Genomic DNA, 18328 nt, shown 5'->3' on the forward strand with positions numbered 1-18328 from the left:
GTACGCACAGCTTTGCTATTTACTGGCTTGTTGCCAAAGCTTGTTCTGTCACTGCAGCTGAGCAGAATTATGCAGATGGGAACCCTCGGATGTCTGTGCTGACCTGCCAGCCCCGGTGAGCTCTGGGTATTATTAATCCACTTGATGAGGGCAGCTTCAGCCACAAGTGCTTTCTCAGTGCACATTAATTTTGAACTGTCTCCATCATGAGCAGCTGTGACCTTTTCCTCATTGTCTTGGTAGACTATAGCGTTATAAACTTTTGATGAAGATGCCCTCCTCCCTCCGAGCCGTACAGCAAAGTTTGGCTGCTGCAACTCGCTGACTTGTTTTTTGCAGTTTAGCATAAAGTTTGACGACTCTCATCAACATAATTTACATAGGAATGATTCTGGGTATTTTTCTCAGACGCCAACCTGACCCCCATCATCAGGACCAAGCACCGCACCGTTGGCGACAGAGCCTTCTCCACTGCTGCCCCGACCCTCTGGAACTCCTCCCTACTCACATCCGCAATTCAGACTCACTCCACGCCTTCAAACATCAACCCAAACCCTTTTCAAAATAGCTTACAAGACCTGAACTCTTATCTCTCATCTCTGTTTAGTTCTGTTTTCTTCTGCATTTTGTGTTTGTGTGTGTCTAATTCCTGTTATGTTAAGCGACTTTGAGTACCTTTAAAAGCGCTGTAAAAATTGAATGTATTATTATTATTATTTGTCGTGGCAATTTTAACAACTGCACTAAGTTAATGGGTGAGCTGGCCAAACACAAGGCACTCAATACTCTGTTCAGCAGGTTTTATTAGCACATTCGTGTTCCTTACACCGCACAATTCCGAATGGCTCTTTTACAGTACAACAAAGTCCCGTACACCGCTCGACTTATGACTGTTGCACTTTTCAGCATTGGCTTTTTCAGCAAGACTCAATGCGGCCCTATCTTTCTGCCCTAAACATCACATCAGGACAGACCCCACTGGTCAACACGTTCCCCTCAGTCATGGTGTTAGAATTGTTAAGTTCACAGAGTCAGTTCCCACAATGCCTTGTGTCTTGAATACCAAGTAGGTCGCCGCCTACTTCCCACCATGTGGGAACTGTCCCACCATGCAGGAAACACCAAATTTCCTTCACATATTATTATTATTATTCTCTTTCCTGCTGTGCTTGCTTAGTCACTGGGGGACACTGAGGAGTTTTTCCTGGCCGATGTTATGGTCTAAGGACAGAGGATGTCGTACCATGTACACTCTGTAAACAAATCTGAGATTTGTGATTTTGGGCTATATAAATAAAATTGACTCAACTTGACTTGGGCAAGTCACACACAAAACAATTTAGATTGATGTGTCACTACAGGTAAGAGGAAAAAAAATATTTTAATTTTAAGTATTTGTGATAAAAAGCTGAAAACCAATCAACTCTGCCTCTTAGGAGACATGTCATCAATACTATTACATAATCACATTATCACTACACTGTTTACAGCCCTAGCTGTCGCCAAGAAAACAATCCTCCTAAACTGGAAAACAAGAAAAAAACTCAACATCACACACTGGAAGAATTAGTTAATAGATCAAATTTCAATGGAAAAAATGTCAGCATCAATTAATCACAATATACCCCGATTCAACAAAACTTGGTCTACATTTATTCAAAAAAATGTAATGCCTGATCCCAACTCCATAGAACTTTACAACCCACCTCTTTTTCTCCCTGAAATATCCACACATATATACAGGCACTTATAAAGTACACGCACACTCACACACACATAAGCATCTATAGCATTTACATAAAATTCCCCCATTGGTCTGTCAGACAGACAGACAGACAGACAGACAGACAGACAGTCTGCAAAAAAAAAAGCTGAAAACCCAAATTGTTTAAAAGAAAAGTATGAACCTGCTGTCTGTTCATTCTTTTAAATAGTTTTTAAAATATATTTTTCAATTTTTTTTCTTTGTTCCTATTTATGATTGAGCTATTCTCACTTCTCTACTCTTCAAGTGATTTTTCATCTTGAAATGATTGCTGTTTGAAGCCCCTGGTAAACTGTTCTTGAAAACGCCTTTTAGTTGTCGTAGTAGAATTACACACTGGAAATGAATGGTGGAGTAAGGCTTCAGTCCAATCTAACTGTTCTTTTCTCTGGTCCAACTTCGCCTTTCAGCAGACAGACACACAAATCCCCTATGATGTGCCTTCAATTTATTCACTACAAAGCACAAAAAGCTTCCGTGCTTCTTCGCCGCGCTCTCTCATTTACACTTAATACAAACAACATCCTCCCACATTTGCTGTCAATTCAAAAGTAATTAATGTTGCTTGTTGACTATCTGAATAGCTGTTCCACAGAGAGACTCACATCTTTTTGAAGTCACACGGGCTGTATTCGGGCCAGTCGATGTAGCACACCACGCGGCCGGGGAGCTGGTCTGTGTTGGAGTAGTAGTACTGAGGGAAGGCCAGGAGCAGAGCCAGCACCCAGATCACTCCCACCACCACCTTGGTCTCTGTGGATGACATGCGCTGCTGCAGAGGGTGGATGATGGCCATGTACCTGCAGGAGGGGACACGATACATTACATTACATTTACATTTAGTCATTTAGCAGACGCTTTTATCCAAAGGGACTTACAGGAAGATACAGTGATGCTGAGCTGGTCTGCAGGTCCTAGTAGAAGTCATATAGAAACATCACATCATTTCTGTAAGATGACTCTATGAGCCCGTTTGCACTTGGTTTTAAACAACAACATCTCAAATCAAAACGTGGAATAGACCGGGCGGCTGTGGCTCAGTTGGTAGAGCGGCACATCTTCTGATCGGAGGGTTAGTGGTTCGATCCCTGACCATGGCAGCCTACATGTCCAAGTATCCTTGGGCAAGATACTGAACCCCAAATTGCTCCTGATGCTGCGTTCATCGGTGTGTGAATGAATTCCCAATGGTGGCAGGTGGCACCGTTTAGGGTAGCCTCTGCCACCAGTATGAATGTGTGTAAATGGGTGAATGAGTGCAGTCTAGTGTTAAGAGCTTTCAGTGGTTGCAAAGCGACTAGAAAAGCGATATATAAGTGCAGGTCCATTTACCATTACCATTTACCGCTTGTCAATACCATGCATAACCACACATATGAGTATCAGACTCACTCAGTCCATCTGATCCTCTGCACCAACCCCCCTCTTTTATTGTAATCTATTTGTAAATGTTTTCTATGATATTTGAATGTATCCTATTGTATTTGGTTTTATGTATTTCTAATATTTTCACCTTTAATTAACAAATTGTATGATGTTCTGCTTTGTTTTATCTATGCTGTAAGGCGACCTTGAGTGCCTTGAAAGGCGTCCTATCAATTAAAGTGCATTATTATTATTATTATTATTATTATTATTATTATTATTATTTCACGGCTCACAGTACAGCGGAGCATTCTAAAAAAAAAGCACACATGTCATAAGAAATCTACATACGGTTCGCAATCATAAAAAAGACTGCAAGTTTTGTGAATTAAAATGCTGGAAATGAAGTAGTACCAAATATGAGTCGTAGTTTGCTGCATGTACAAACACCCTATATTGACATTTTTGAGGGGAGTCTTGTTTTAAAATGCGCCTTGGGCTATCAGATCACAAGTGGTCAGTGCTAAATAAAACCGTGTTTTGACGAAGGGGGGAAAGTGGCCACGGGGAAAATCTCAGGCCACACCCTCTCAAAAGTCCGCTCACTCTGCGTGTCTCCACTACAAGTTAGCCCCCAGAGGGATTTAGAGACTCTGAAAGCAGCATGGCTAATTATGCACAGAGTCTCCGCTGATCATAAACATAGTGATTGTGAATTAACCGGCATCGCTAACTGTGCACAGAGTGTCTGGTGCTTGTTGTAAACAAACAGTGAACACCTCCTGTAGCAGCAGCACATACACACTGTACTGCTACAGAGCTAACTGTAGCTAACTGCCGCTAACGGCGTCTCTTCTTAACAAGCCGCCCTCCAGCTCATTAGGGGCTCGTTAACAAGAGTAAGAAGGAGTCGATGGATTTGTCTCCAGTCGCTTTCTTAAAAAATAGTCGCTAAGGGGATCTGAAAAGCTGTAAATTTAGAAACAAATTCGCTAAGTTGGTAACACTGCTTCGGCTGCTTCTACAAATGGCGTGTGTTGTTGTCGTGTAGAGTACTACATCACATCCATCCAATCAGTAACCAGGCTGTTTTCAGGGGAGAAAAAAGACCCTGCTCTTCCACAAGGACGAAAAAAGTCCCAACAAAAGTCGGCTACAGACTGCTCATATTCAAATTAAAAGTACTGTCAGCCAAATGAATAAAGCAATTGTTTGACATTTTGGGAAAAACACTTTGGGTCCATTCATTTTTTAATCTGGCTGTAGCTTAGTTTAGCATTAAAACTGGAGAGAGGGAAACAGTTATATAACCCCACCAAGGATCTAGTCCTGCATATATAGCCTGCCACAAATCCATAAATTATCAATTCTATGTTCAGATTTGAACTCTTCATTAAACAATGGGGATATGACATTCAGATATACACAGATGATGTGACTTTGAGCAGGGCAAAACTGTTTCCTCTTGTTTCTGCCTTTTTTCTGTGCTAAGCTAATCTAAATTGCTGCTTGCTGTAGTGTTATACTTATTGCATGGACATGAACGTGGTATTGATCTTCTCATCTAAGGCTCAGCCACAAATTTATTTCCCAAAATGTTGAAGTACCATAAGCTATAGGGTATTAGGGTTATTGGTGCTTTACTGCAGCACATAGGATTCGATATTGACAATGACTATAAGATTAAAGCCTTCCCATCACACAGCTTTTTGTAGAGCTGTGGATGTTTGGACAGGGGAAGATAAAGTGCCGACAGTATCTGACACATAGAAGTGGTGTACATCATCTGAAAGCTGGGAACCTGAAGATTAATTTAAAATGCAGCTCGGCACTGTATGTCAAGATCTTGTCCAATGTCAGCTGGGATTGGCTCCAGCCCCCACCACCCGAGTTTGGATAAGAAGTTAAATATAATGAATGAACGAATGAATGAATAACAGAACAATTTGGAACGACTTGAAAATGGATAAATATTGTCAAAAATCTCTCCATATTACTACATTAAGATACCAAGAACACGAGGAACACCATTACAAATCCATGCTGTGATTTGGTATGAAAAACATTTGACAATTTGGAGATTTCTGCAATTGCAATTTTTTTGTAATTGGATGGTGAGCACCTTTGCACCCCCTTTATTGTCAATATACCTCAGAAAGCCATACTTCCTCTGATGCCCAATATAGGTGTCATGTAACAGTTGGTAGAAATTTAACAACTTTTATTTTGAAGAGGTGACTTTTATTTTGGTGACTCTCCGGTCTCCTTATGGTTAGAGGAGTCCTGTTTTGTAATCCGGTAGAGCAACAGTTTATTCTTGTGGCATTGCCAGTGAGTATGTTTATCTGTATTTGTATATTTGTTTAGGAGTATTTAACATGTTTTAAGGTATATTTGACTCATGCAAATGGTTAACATTGTCTGTATTATTTGTTTATTTTCAGTTTTACCTTTTCTTCATTAAAATCCTGCCAAGTACGTCAAACAGCCTGATCATTGAAGGAGATTTTTGGAGAAATGAGTTTAGCTTGTTTCATAACTGATGAGAACAGTACAATAGGTCTTTGGTTTGTGTATAGTTTCATCGGGTTGTGATTATGCCAGAGATCACAACAGGTCATTTCATACAGTGAGTATTGTCTAGTACTCACAAGAATAAAATGGCTTATATGGGGAATAATTTCATCATACATTAATACAATTTAATTAATTACAGTCTCAGCTTAATAGTCATATACAAATAGGCAGTTCTAATACTTCTTAGCTGTGCAGAAATATTCTAATACAATAGGCAAAAATGACACATTTATACCACAAGTTGGTTTCTGTCCTGAACTGCAGAGTGGGAATAGCATAAAGTGGGCATGTCTTTTAAAGAAGAAAGCATAAAATGCATTTTCATTAAACATCTTGAGATGAGAGGTCAAGGGGCCCCTTGAAAATGCCCATGCCAGTTTTTCGTTTCAACAAAATGTAGTTTTAATTTGGAGTTTTATTAACCCTCTGGAGTCCAGGAAAGCGCCAGAGCACGACTTCTTCATGACGTCACAACGTAAAAACTTCAGCAGCATGGAGCCCTGCTGTCAGCTGAACTCTAAAGTTTTGGCTTTTACACAAGTTTCCATGTCCAATTTAGTGCGTCAACTCTTTTTCTTCAATTTTCAAAATCACCACGACCAAGTGTTGTAACATGATTTTACTTTTTTGCAGAGATTTTTAGGATTTTGCAGTGTGCGCTTCAACATTTTAATGCAATCTTTTGTGTGATTTTGGGCTATTTTGTGTGTTTTTTTGTAATTGTATCTGTGTTTTTTGTAATTTTGTAATTTTTTTGTGTTTTTTGTAATTTTTGTGTGTGCTTTTTGTGTTTTTTATGTGTATGTTCTGTGTTTGTTGTCTTTTGTATATTTTTTATTTGTGTTTTTTGTAATTTTGTTTTTTTTGTTTGTTTTTTTTACGTGTTTTTTTGTATTATTTTTTTGCATGTTTTTTGTGTTTTTTTAAATGTTGATCCAGTAAGTCAAAATGACAATAATGAGGTGAGCTTGAGCTGAAAAATATGATATCAGCATGGCATGGTGATTATTATTTAAGTTGCATATACAGGCAGAATGAAAAAAGAGTAAAAAAAAACAACAAAATAGCCCCAGACTCCATAGAGTTAAGCCCTCTTTTGGCAAGTGTTAATGGAGACACTATATTGCTCAGAAACTGAAAACATCAGAACTGCAAGTCAAAACTGCACATTGCAAATAATCTCTAACAAAAAATTGTGTGTTTGATTGTTTACAAAAAGGCAGATTGGAGGAGAAGATAAAGCGTTGTACAGCTGGAGGAGTCATTGTTTAGTGTGCAGTCAAGTTATTTAGGTCATTGTTGTAGGCAAAGTAAAAAGAAAGTGCGTGTATGTGTAATAGTCATAAACTCAAAACTCAAACTTCACACTAAAACACAACCTGCAGGACACACACACGCCCACCCACCTACATCTAAGATACATAAAAGGAATCTTCTGTTTGTATTTTTACGGTTCGTACAACACAGTAAGCTTTTGATTTGTCACCCTGGAGCAAATCCATTTCCTGGATAAAACCTTTATTTTCTTTTGTTGGCTGGGATCATAAGCATGTGCTCTCTGGAGAGAAACCAACACTAAACTTACATTATGAAGAGTGTTTGCATGTGAAGTAGAATTTTAGTCGGATGATTCCCTTCGGCATTTCGGTAATCATATCATATTGTCAGAGAGATGGTGTGCATGAATAACTTCATATGACCTTGTATATCATTAACCCTGCATTGCAAAAAAAGCCAACTTGTATTTTTTGGCCTAAAACAGTGATTTAAGTTGGTAAAACTTGGAAATATAAATTATTGACATTTAGGGCAATAATGTAAGTTAGCACAACAAAGGAAGCCAGTTGTCTGCTCAAAAACAAGTTGGAGAGTTGTTGTTACTTATATCTTTAAGTTGGGGTTCACAAAAAGGGACAATAGTTCTGATAACTCTTATTTTTTTGTTGTGAAATGCGGGAAAGCGGTGAAATTCGGTCATTAGCGAGAGCTAGCGGCTAACTGATGCTAGCGGCGCTGCTTGTTACAGCTACAAGAGTAGCCATTAGCGTATCAATGCTAACTCAAAATTGTGGTCGTAACATTAGCTGACATTTCATAGCGGGGTTACAATCGTGCCAATTCAGCACATTGCAGAAGTTAGCAGAAGTAAGGATTAAATGTTATTACAATGTAAAATTATAAATTCAAAAATTCAGAGTTGAGCAAACTCAAAAACAAAACTTTAAATATTTAGTTTAATCGGTGTTTGTTGCATTGAAATTTTGACTTCACCCAACTTTTCTTTTTTTGCAGTGTGGGCATCATCAGGAAATTCCTTGAAAACACTTTTTTTCTGGTAGAATCCATGTACTCAATAAAAAATACAAGACTTCAGGGTGTGAGGAGGTCTTATAATCCTCTGCATAGATTTTTTTTTACTTATGTGCATTAGAGATTTGGTTGTTTTGATTCACCTTCATGTAAATCCCTTCAACTTTGTTTGCTTTTCCTAATTACTCAGTTATGTGGAAGCTTATCTAGTAAAATATTCAAATGATTTCAAATAATTTCTCAGGGACACATATTAGACCTAATGTCTACAAAGCATTAACATCAGTTATATTATTTTTTTGGCTTCCTTTTAAACAAAGCTCTCCAGTGAAATGCCGTCCTGAGCCAAAGAGGTCTAATTAAAGTCTTAATCCCCCTAATAACCCAAATGAATCGGCTAAGTGGACGTTCTTCCTCTAATTACATCAGAGACAAGAGGAGGCCTTTGGAATCAAACGCTCCCAGTGGTCTGATGAATATGGGTGATCACAGCCTTGGATTTACTTTGGCTCTGCCTCAAACAGCACTGGCAGCCATGTGGCTTTCCCTTGTGGAGGTGAGTCATAGACAGGTAAGGTTGTTGATGTCAGGATCAAACACACACCTGCAGAGGACAGCGGTCTGCTCGCTCCACAGCTCTAATCATCATCGGCCCTGCTGGCATGCACGCTCTGTGGCCAGGTTTAATGCCTCCTGGACACCCATCCAGACAACAGAGAGGTTTAGTCTTTACAATGGAGAATGCTGCAGAGAATGATGCACATAGGTTTCATGTGGAATCCACTATAGCTCGACATGTTTCAGAAAATGACTACAGAAGATATGTTCCTTGAGGAAAGTCAGAACTGTAACCTATTAATGACGAAAACATGCTCACTACACTGTAAAAAATGTCTGTAAGACTGTACGGTGAAAAACTGCTAAACCATGACAGTAAAAGATGTAAAATGATAAATGGGTTAATTCAATTTCAGTAACAATAAAACACCGTAAATGTATATATCAGCCGAAACAGTATTTTTTACAGTATTTTTTAAATTTTTTTAAATACATTACTCCACTGTAAAATACACTGGCACCGTGTTTGTAGCAAAAATATACTGTAATATACAGTCACTTTACAGTTACAGCATTTGAAATGCAGTTAAGATAAAGACAGACAAACAATCAAAATCAACATTACAGCACATTAAAAGCAGTTCTGAAAAGATGAGTATTGCGTTGTTTATTGAAGGTGGGTGGATCTGAGCCGTCTCTGAGTATTTAGGGAGAGAGATCCAGAAGGAGGGGGCGGCCAAAGCTCTGTCGCCCCAGGTTCAGTGCTTGGTCCTGATGGGAGGGGACAGGAGATCATCTTCAGAGGAACGGAGAATACAGGAGGGGGCCTGGTGATGGAGGAGGTCAGTGAGGTAGGAGGGGGCCTGGTGATGGAGGAGATCAGTGAGGTAGGAGGGGGCCTGGTGATGGAGGAGGTCAGTGAGGTAGGAGGGGCCTGGTGATGGAGGAGGTCAGTGAGGTTGGAGGGGGCCTGGTGATGGAGGAGGTCAATGAGGTAGGAGGGGCCTGGTGATGGAGGAGGTCAGTGAGGTTGGAGGGGGCCTGGTGATGGAGGAGGTCAATGAGGTAGGAGGGGCCTGGTGATGGAGGAGGTCAGTGAGGTAGGAGGGGGCCTGGTGATGGAGGAGGTCAGTGAGGTAGGAGGGGGCCTGGTGATGGAGGAGATCAGTGAGGTAGGAGGGGGCCTGGTGATGGAGGAGGTCAGTAAGGTAGGAGGGGGCCTGGTGATGGAGGAGGTCAGTAAGGTAGGAGGGGGCCTGGTGATGGAGGAGGTCAGTGAGGTAGGAGGGGGCCTGGTGATGGAGGAGGTCAGTGAGGTAGGAGGGGGCCTGGTGATGGAGGAGGTCAGTGAGGTAGGAGGGGGCCTGGTGATGGAGGAGGTCAGTGAGGTAGGAGGGGGCCTGGTGATGGAGGAGGTCAGTGAGGTAGGAGGGGGTCTGGTGATGGAGGAGGTCAGTGAGGTAGGAGGGGGCCTGGTGATGGAGGAGGTCAGTGAGGTAGGAGGGGGCCTGGTGATGGAGGAGGTCAGTGAGGTAGGAGGGGGCCTGGTGATGGAGGAGGTCAATGAGGTAGGAGGGGCCTGGTGATGGAGGAGGTCAGTGAGATAGGAGGGGGCCTGGTGATGGAGGAGGTCAGTGACGTAGGAGGGGGCCTGGTGATGGAGGAGGTCAGTGACGTAGGAGGGGCCTAGTGATGGAGGAGGTCAGTGAGGTTCTGGAGGACAGGGGTTGGGAGAGGGTGCGGGTGAGGAGGCGAGCATCAGAGTTCTGAATGTACTGGAGTTTATTGAGTAGTTTGCCATACAAGATGCTGTTGCAATAGTTTAGTCTGGAGGTGACAAAGGTGTGCATCAGTGTTTCTGCAGCAGGGAATTGTCAATAGTGGGGCTGAAGTTGTCTGTGGTTTTGGTGCAGGATTTTGGACCAATTATTATTATGTCTGAATTGTCACAGTTTAGTTTTAGAAAGTAATCTTGCATCCAAGTTTTAATATCGGTGAGGCGGTTGGTGAGGGTGGAGTGAGTGGCAGTGGTGATGGCTGTGGTGGAGATGTAAAGTTGGATGTCATCAGCGCAGCAGTGGAAACGGAGACCATAGTGAGGTATGAGATTACTAAGGGGGAGCGTGTCGAGAATGAAAAGGAGAGGACCAAGCACTGAACCCTGGGGGATGCCTTAGGACAGAGGAGTGGAGGCGGAAGCACAGTTGTTGATATTAATGAACTGTAGTTGTAGTAGAACTCTAGTAATGATCTTAAACAGGACAGGGCAGAACCAGTCATGTTGAGGCTGGATTCAGGCTTCTTTTACACTTACAGCAAATGTTGGGCAAAATGTAAGAGTTGGGATTTGATAGCATTTTATTACAGCCCCAATTTGAAAAAAAGATGGGATTCTGTGTTAAATGCATTTAATAACAAAATGCAATGATTAGCAAATCTCCCACATTTTATTCCCAATAAATAAACAACATATAAGATGTTGACACTGAGAGATTTTACCTCTTCATGGAAAATATTAGCTAATTTTGAATTTGATAGCAGCAACATATTTCAAAAAAAGTTGTGACAGGGCCATGTTTACCATCGTGTAGCATCCCTTCTTCTTTTAACAACTGCCTGTAAATGTCTGGGATGTGAGGAGACCAGTGTTAAAATAATTGATTATTTTCTATATTTGTAAATGATTTTATGCTTTATTTCTGCTTCTCTGTTGTTTGACTTCCTGGTGTCTGTCCCTGTGTCTGTCTCTGTGAGTGACGCAGGTCAAAGGTCAAACCTTGAGTGTAATATCTCTCTCTCTATGCATTTATATTAAGTCAGACAATATGATTTTGATACAATGATTATGTTTGTGTGTTAATTTTGGAAACTTTGACTACATATATTTCATTGTCTGTTTCATATTTTTTAGACTTTTAGAATCTATGTGAGACAGTGAAAATTATTTGACTCTGTAGACATAATATCTTTGTGAGACAAAACAAGACAGGAGGTTTTTTGTTGAATGTTCTGGAGAAGAGGCCAGGTCAGGATGGCCTTGTCCGGGGCAGCAAGCAACCAGGTGGCATTGACGTGCCGTTGTATTAATTAAAACTGGCGAATCAGCAATCAAGAGGGCGGAACTTCCTGCAAGAAATCGACCAGCATGTTTTGTAAACAAATGTTAGTATTTTAATGGGTTCAGGGAGAGAGTCGTGGTTCAGACTTCACGAACTGAAACACGTCTGTTTGTATTCAGGGACATGAGTTAATTTTGAACCCGGAGATCTCTGTAAAGTGCACATTTTTTGACGTATTGTAATAAAACTTTGTTAAACTGAGAAACTTGGACGTCTCCAGCTCTTCATTTCCCCATCAACGAACTGCGCAGAAAAATGGTGAGGTTTTTTCTGTTGGTGACAGATAATCAATTTTCAAGGTTTCCTCATGCAATTTTTCTAACACCAGCTGCTGGAGTTTTGGGAGTGGAATCTGTCCCATTTTTGTCTGATGCAGGATTCTAGCGGTTCAACAGTCCTGGGCCTTTGTTGCCGGATTTTTCATTTTGGGATACGCCAAATGTTTTTTATTGGTGAAAGGTCTGGACTGCAGGAAGGCCAGTTCAGCACCTGGACTCTTCTACTGTGAAGCCATGCTGTTGTGATTGATACAGTATGTGTTTTTCATAGGGCACACTCTAAAACTAGAATGATTTGTCATGAAAGCAAACTATTTGCTGCACTGGTACTCAATGTTGTTATTGATTTGTTATAAGTGTAAAAGAAGTTAATTTATAGGAATGCATTATTTCTGTTTCAATGGCTCTTCTGCCAGCAACTAGAAAATAATCTATACTCTAGCTCCTCCAGTCTAACTTAATATAAACACGGCTGTGTATTTCTTTTCATTTTGCTGTGTTTGGGACATTTTGGGTATCACAATTTGGGCATGAAGCACCAAAAAAACAAAAAACAAAAAGCATACCTTACAAATAAAGCTAGGTGAAAGGCCCAGTTGGAAAGAGCTCATTCCAAAAACAGACTGAATTTGGGGTTTGCTTTCACTTTCGTTGAGCTGTAGAGGAGGAGCCACGTTTGGTAACACATTACAATAACCATCATTTATAAATGGTAAACAGAGTTTATTAATGTTTAATCATCATTTATAAACCGTATATAGGCCATTTAGAATTGTAAATACATAATTTATTAATGTTTAACTAACTACATCATTTATAAATGGCAAACAGATGGTATATTAATGTACGTTTATAGTTACGCTAACACTTAACCATCATTTACCATCATTTATAGATGGTAAATAGACCATTTATAAATGGTAAACAGATAGCTTATTAATGTTTAATCATCATTTATAAACCGTATATAGGCCATTTAGAATGGTGAATAGAAAATGTAATAATGTTGAACTATAATTTATAAATGCCAAATAGATTACTTTACCATAAACAAACATAATAATTAGTTTATTAATAGCTTTACACTCATTATAACATTTTTAACACCATATTAAGTATGTAAATAATTTCAAAATTATTCTTATACCTTTAAGAAATTGCTTGAAACCATTTAAAGATTAAATATGTATAGAATTTTGTAAATGGTTAATAATAATTGGTTTATAAACCATCTATAAACATCACTTGGATGGTTATTGTAAAGTGTTACCATAGTTACTTTACCAATAACAAACAATTAAATTATAATTAATAGTTTATCAATAGTTTTAGTTGCACTCGTTTTAACATTTTTAACACCATATTAAGTGTGTTAATGCTTTTGAAATGATTCATATACCTTTAAGAAATTGGTTGAAAACATTTAAAGATTAAATATGTATAGCACTTTGTAAATGAGTAATAATTGATCTATAAACCATCTATAAACATCACTTAGTTGTTATTGTAAAGTGTTACCTCAAGTTTGAATGCTGTGTTTATAAACTATAAAAATATATCATAAATTCTAAAGAAAAATATCTCTCCAACAACCATTGTTTCCACTCAGAGGTTTTTCATTTGTATGGATTTTTCAGTAGAGAGCTCTGCCTTCCCTCAGTTACCCTCCATTTCATTTCACATCTTGGAAGGCAAACCTTTGAGACTGCTCTCCAAATATCCGCCTGTGGCCAATATAGAGGAATCTGTCTGATTCCTCTCAATAGGACACCTCTCTAGGTGGCAGGCAACATGGGCAGCTGGTGCAAGATTGCACTGGTGACATACACCTCCAATTATCCACAAATAGCACATAAACTGCCATGGCAATGCAACAGTTCGATATAAACACCATGAGGTTGCTACACAGTTTTCCTGAAGAAACGGAAGTGATTAAGAAGGAAGCAGCTAAAGCGACAGATTAAATTGCCTGCCTTCAAGCCTGCCAGTGATTTTTTTTTTTTGTTCTTTCCCCCCTCAAATTGCATTGGAAAGTAGGTTGAGGTAATTTGATCATGAATTTGCTTCCTCTGGATTATTGGCCTCTCAGGGGGTTGTTGTTGTTGTTTTGCAGGTTACATAAAGCTCCCATCAGAGATGGGCTGGGTGAAGGTTGCAAAGCCTGGGGTGTGTGTGGGTAATTTGAAGGATTATCACTGTTGCTGCCATTACTGTCCACATGCAAATATATGAGTCCCTCAGAAACCTCAGCCACACAATACCCAGCAGACTCCCCTGTGTCTTGTGATAAACCAATATTCACCTGCACGTCACCGCATCCCATCTTCCCTGGTTAAGTGTGTGGCCTCTGTGTGTATGTGCTCTTGGTAAGTAATATGTGTCCACTGAGCTAGAAGATGAGCTTGCTGGTTCAGGTCAGCCTAATCTAGAAAATCCCTTCCTTTTAGCATTTAGAAAATGTGCTGCAAAGTGACAAAAACACAACCAAAACAGAAAACACATTGCTGCAAGTGAAATGACCTAAGAAAATAACTTTATAAGATAAGAAAAACTATTTATTTTTGTTTAATTCAGTTCTAACTCGGGCCGGGACTCGATTAAAAAAGTTAGTCTAATTAATTAGAGGCTTTGTAATTAATTAATCGAAATTAATCGCATTTTAATCGCTTTTTAATTGCATTTTAATCGCATATCAATATGTTGACCTGAACCTTGAACATTGAGAAGTAATTTTTTTCACATGGATTTTTAGTATACCGTTGAATACCACATTTGCATCCACGCTAGCTGCTATTTGTTTTGCATTGAGGTGATACTTGAGGCTGGATGTGCTGCGGTTATATGTGAATTCCTTGTTGCATAGCAACACAACCATGCTCTTATCGATGCGTAATTAATTAATCCTAATTAACGCGTTAAAGTCCCGGCCCTAGTTCTAACATTACTTTTTCAGGTCAGATATGATGTGTCATTATGTGAATTGGTTGGCTTGTACTAACTAAGCAAAGGGCAACAAAATAAGAGTTTGTATTGCAGCGAGGAAGAATATTTTATTGCAGTGGATTAATGAAAAAGTTCCAACTGTTAAAGGCTGGCACGGAGTGGTGTTTGATCTAGTGCCGTTAGAGTACCTTGCATATATTGCATTCAAAAACAGACCAGTTCTATAAAGTGTGGGAGTCGTATTTGGATTATGTAGAGCATGGGTCTCAAACTCACGGCCCGCGGGCCAACTGCGGCCCTCGTGACGATATTTTGTGGCCCCTACCTTGATATGAAAGTTTAATGTGAGTTTTATATGAATGGCACTTTACCGTGTTGTGTGTGTGGAAGGTCCCTTTAATTACTTTATTTTTTGGTAATTTTGTGTCTTTTTTTGGGTAATTTCTTGTCTTTTTTTAAATAATTTTGTGTCTTTTTAATTATTTTGTCTTTTTTTTATAATTTTGTGTCTATTTTGGTAATTCTTAGGGGTGTGCATTGGCACTGCCCTCACAATTCGATTCGATTATGATTCACCAGGTAACGATTCGATTCAATTCGATTCTACGATGCATTGCGATGCATCACAATTATACTGCACACAACAAGGGACATTTTTCGTCAGTCATGAGGCAATACAAGCAGTCAGATAGGCCTAATAACAATAGATTTTATTGGCTGCTATGTGTGTATCATCACTCTCCTATATCTTTGACATAAATGTCATTAAATACCTTTCAGATTAATACCTTAACATTCTCATTCACCAAGAAACATTAATGCACAATATATTAAATATATTAGAAAGAACCTTTTTGGAAAATGACAAATGAACCTGTTTTGAAAAGACGGCAAATGCATATATTTTGAAAAGATGGCAAAATGAATCTCCTGCCTGAGTTCATCTAAGAGTAAAGAAAGAGAAATGCCTCCTCCTGCCATAAAAAAGGAACCTGCTGAGGTGAAATTACATCAGCTAAATGTGGAGCCCTTGTCCCTGAGGTAGGGAAGATGTTAGCGCTATCCCACCTAGCTAGCTATCGCTAGTTTTCATGACACAAAAATGTAACGTTAAGGAGTGAATTTTAAATAGGCTAATACAATGGTAATTACCTATCAATAGTACTTTCTATAAAAACGTAAATGTTAAGTCCTGTCAAATACTACCACATACTTCAGTCACAACATATCAAAACAGCTAGTCCCGCTAGCTTACCTGTGCTGCATCAACACATGGCTCATTGAATATTCAAATTAGCCATGTGTTGATGCGCACATAATCGATTATGGCACTTTGCGGCATCGATGCTGAATCGTGCATGCCCTGCATTGCATTGCATCGCCGAATCGATTATTGTCAACACCACTAGTAATTCTGTGTCTTTTTTGGTCATTTTGTTTCTTTTTTTGGGTCTTTTTTGTCATTTTGTGTCTTTTTTTGGTCATTTTGTGTCTTTTTTGGGGTCTTTTTTGTCATTTTGTGTCTTTTTTTGGTCATTTTGTGTCTTTTTTTTAACTAATTTTGTGTATTTTTTGGGTAATTCTGTGTATTTCATGGTCTTTTTGTGTCTTTTTATATAATTTTGTGTCTTTTTTGAAGTAATTTAGTGTTTTTTCAGTCATTTTGTGTCTTTTTTTTTGGTCATTTTGATATGACCTCCAGGTAATTTGAGTTTAGACACCTGATGTAGAGCCTGATGTCTCTAATATCATGCTGCAGGGAATTCCTTGACTGCTCATACTACACGTTATTACTGTAACCCCAAGTATTATTTATACGGATCTGAGCTGATGTTCTGGGTTGTTGTTTTGTTTTTTGTTTTTTGTTTTTTTGTTTTTTTGGTTTGTTTACTTGTTTATTTGTTTTGCTTTTTTCTGTGAACCATATTATGTAACCATTCTTTACTTGTGAAAGTGAAAAATTGATTTAAAAAATACTGTTTAAAATAAAATAAAAACTAAGCAAAGGGCGAGTGCAAGATTTATGTCAGATATCTGCAATAATATCTGAATCATATAATCAGAATGTTGAAATGAAAAGAAAAAACATTTTTTTATTTTCTCACTTTTCACCGCTGACAGATATACTTTGGTCGCCCATAAAGTTGTAATAAAATCTTTTTTTTTCCTCATTCCATGAAATGATTGTGACAATATGATTTATTGTTGACAGATAAAGTGCATATCTTCGATCTATCGATTGTGTCTGAAAAAGAATTATTCCAACCTCTTTTGTCTCCTGTATTCATTACTTATTTTGTTGAGTTTTCTGTATTTGTATTTGTTCATGTATTTTGTTGTGTTTGATGTATTTTCTGTGTTTGTTTGTGCTCTCTGTTTTTGGCTTTTTCTGTTTTCTCTCTCTGCAGTTGTGAGAATATTGCACCTGTGTTGTGAAATTGATGAAGCTGTTTTCATCATTTGCTTGTTTTGTCTCTGTCATTGTCAAGGTTATAATAATTTGGATTTTTCATTAGTTTTAGTTTTTATTTCGTTGTGATTTTTTGTTTTCAAATTCACTTAGTTCTAATTAGTTTTTAAAGAGAGTTGGCTACTTTTAATTAGTTTTTATTTTTTTGAAAATGCTTTGTTTTAGTTTTAGTTTTTTTGTAATGGGTTATGTGTTTGGTGCCAGATTCAGAGGTCATAATAAATTTTGCCTTTATTTCCTTTGGTTTATCATCTCAGCCCCAATAAGGTTATTAACTCTTACAGTTCCAGCTGTTTTGTATTCTGGTTGGAGTGTAACATCCCAGTCTCAGTAAACATATTCACCTTGTGTTCCTGCATGTTCACTAACCAGCAGCTGTTTAGTTGGAGCTAAATAAATACATTTCATATCAACCAAAAAGGATTATGAAGTGTTTCCCTACATGTATTCTGCTGCCGCTGCAGGATTTTCAGTGCCGCCACAAAAAATGTGATTAGTAATATCATGGTTGGATTGAAGACTTTCACTTGCACACAGTGAAGGAACAACATCCAAAGTTTACAGTGACTTTTACCATAATAACTAAACGGTTTGCTCTAACAGAAAAATTCCAATGTTTTCTGAAAGCTGATGAGTTTCTCTTTACAGCCAACATGGTGTCATTACGGTTATTTCACTCTCGCTTCTCCTGGAAGCCCATAAAAGCAGGAATACACACAGTCAGCGGTGGAGAAATAGAAACACTGGATTATGTATGAAAAAAGTTGACAAAGACGAAAACAAAGGACATTTTCACTATAATTTTAGTTAGTTTTGTAACCACACAATACAACAGGGGTCCCCAAACTTTTTTCGGTGGGGGCCACATCAACTTTTCTTTCTGTGAAATAACAGGAAATTATACGGGCCAAAGTGACCACCACTGTTTTTGTCTAAATATAAC

The 18328-nt window shown here is 38.7% G+C and overlaps 1 protein-coding gene across 1 annotated transcript in view; it reads right to left on the bottom strand.

Moving 5' to 3' along the window:
- The window catches only part of tacr1a (tachykinin receptor 1a), an 82701-nt gene that overhangs the window by 46966 nt on the left and 17407 nt on the right, over positions 1-18328 (bottom strand). The window contains exon 2 of the mRNA XM_059336430.1: positions 2371-2565. Coding sequence (XP_059192413.1) covers positions 2371-2565 — 195 coding nt within the window. The remainder of the gene's footprint in view (positions 1-2370; positions 2566-18328) is intronic.

This window comes from Centropristis striata, chromosome 7 (genome assembly GCF_030273125.1).
Source record: "Centropristis striata isolate RG_2023a ecotype Rhode Island chromosome 7, C.striata_1.0, whole genome shotgun sequence".
Classification (NCBI taxonomy): Eukaryota; Metazoa; Chordata; class Actinopteri; order Perciformes; family Serranidae; genus Centropristis; species Centropristis striata.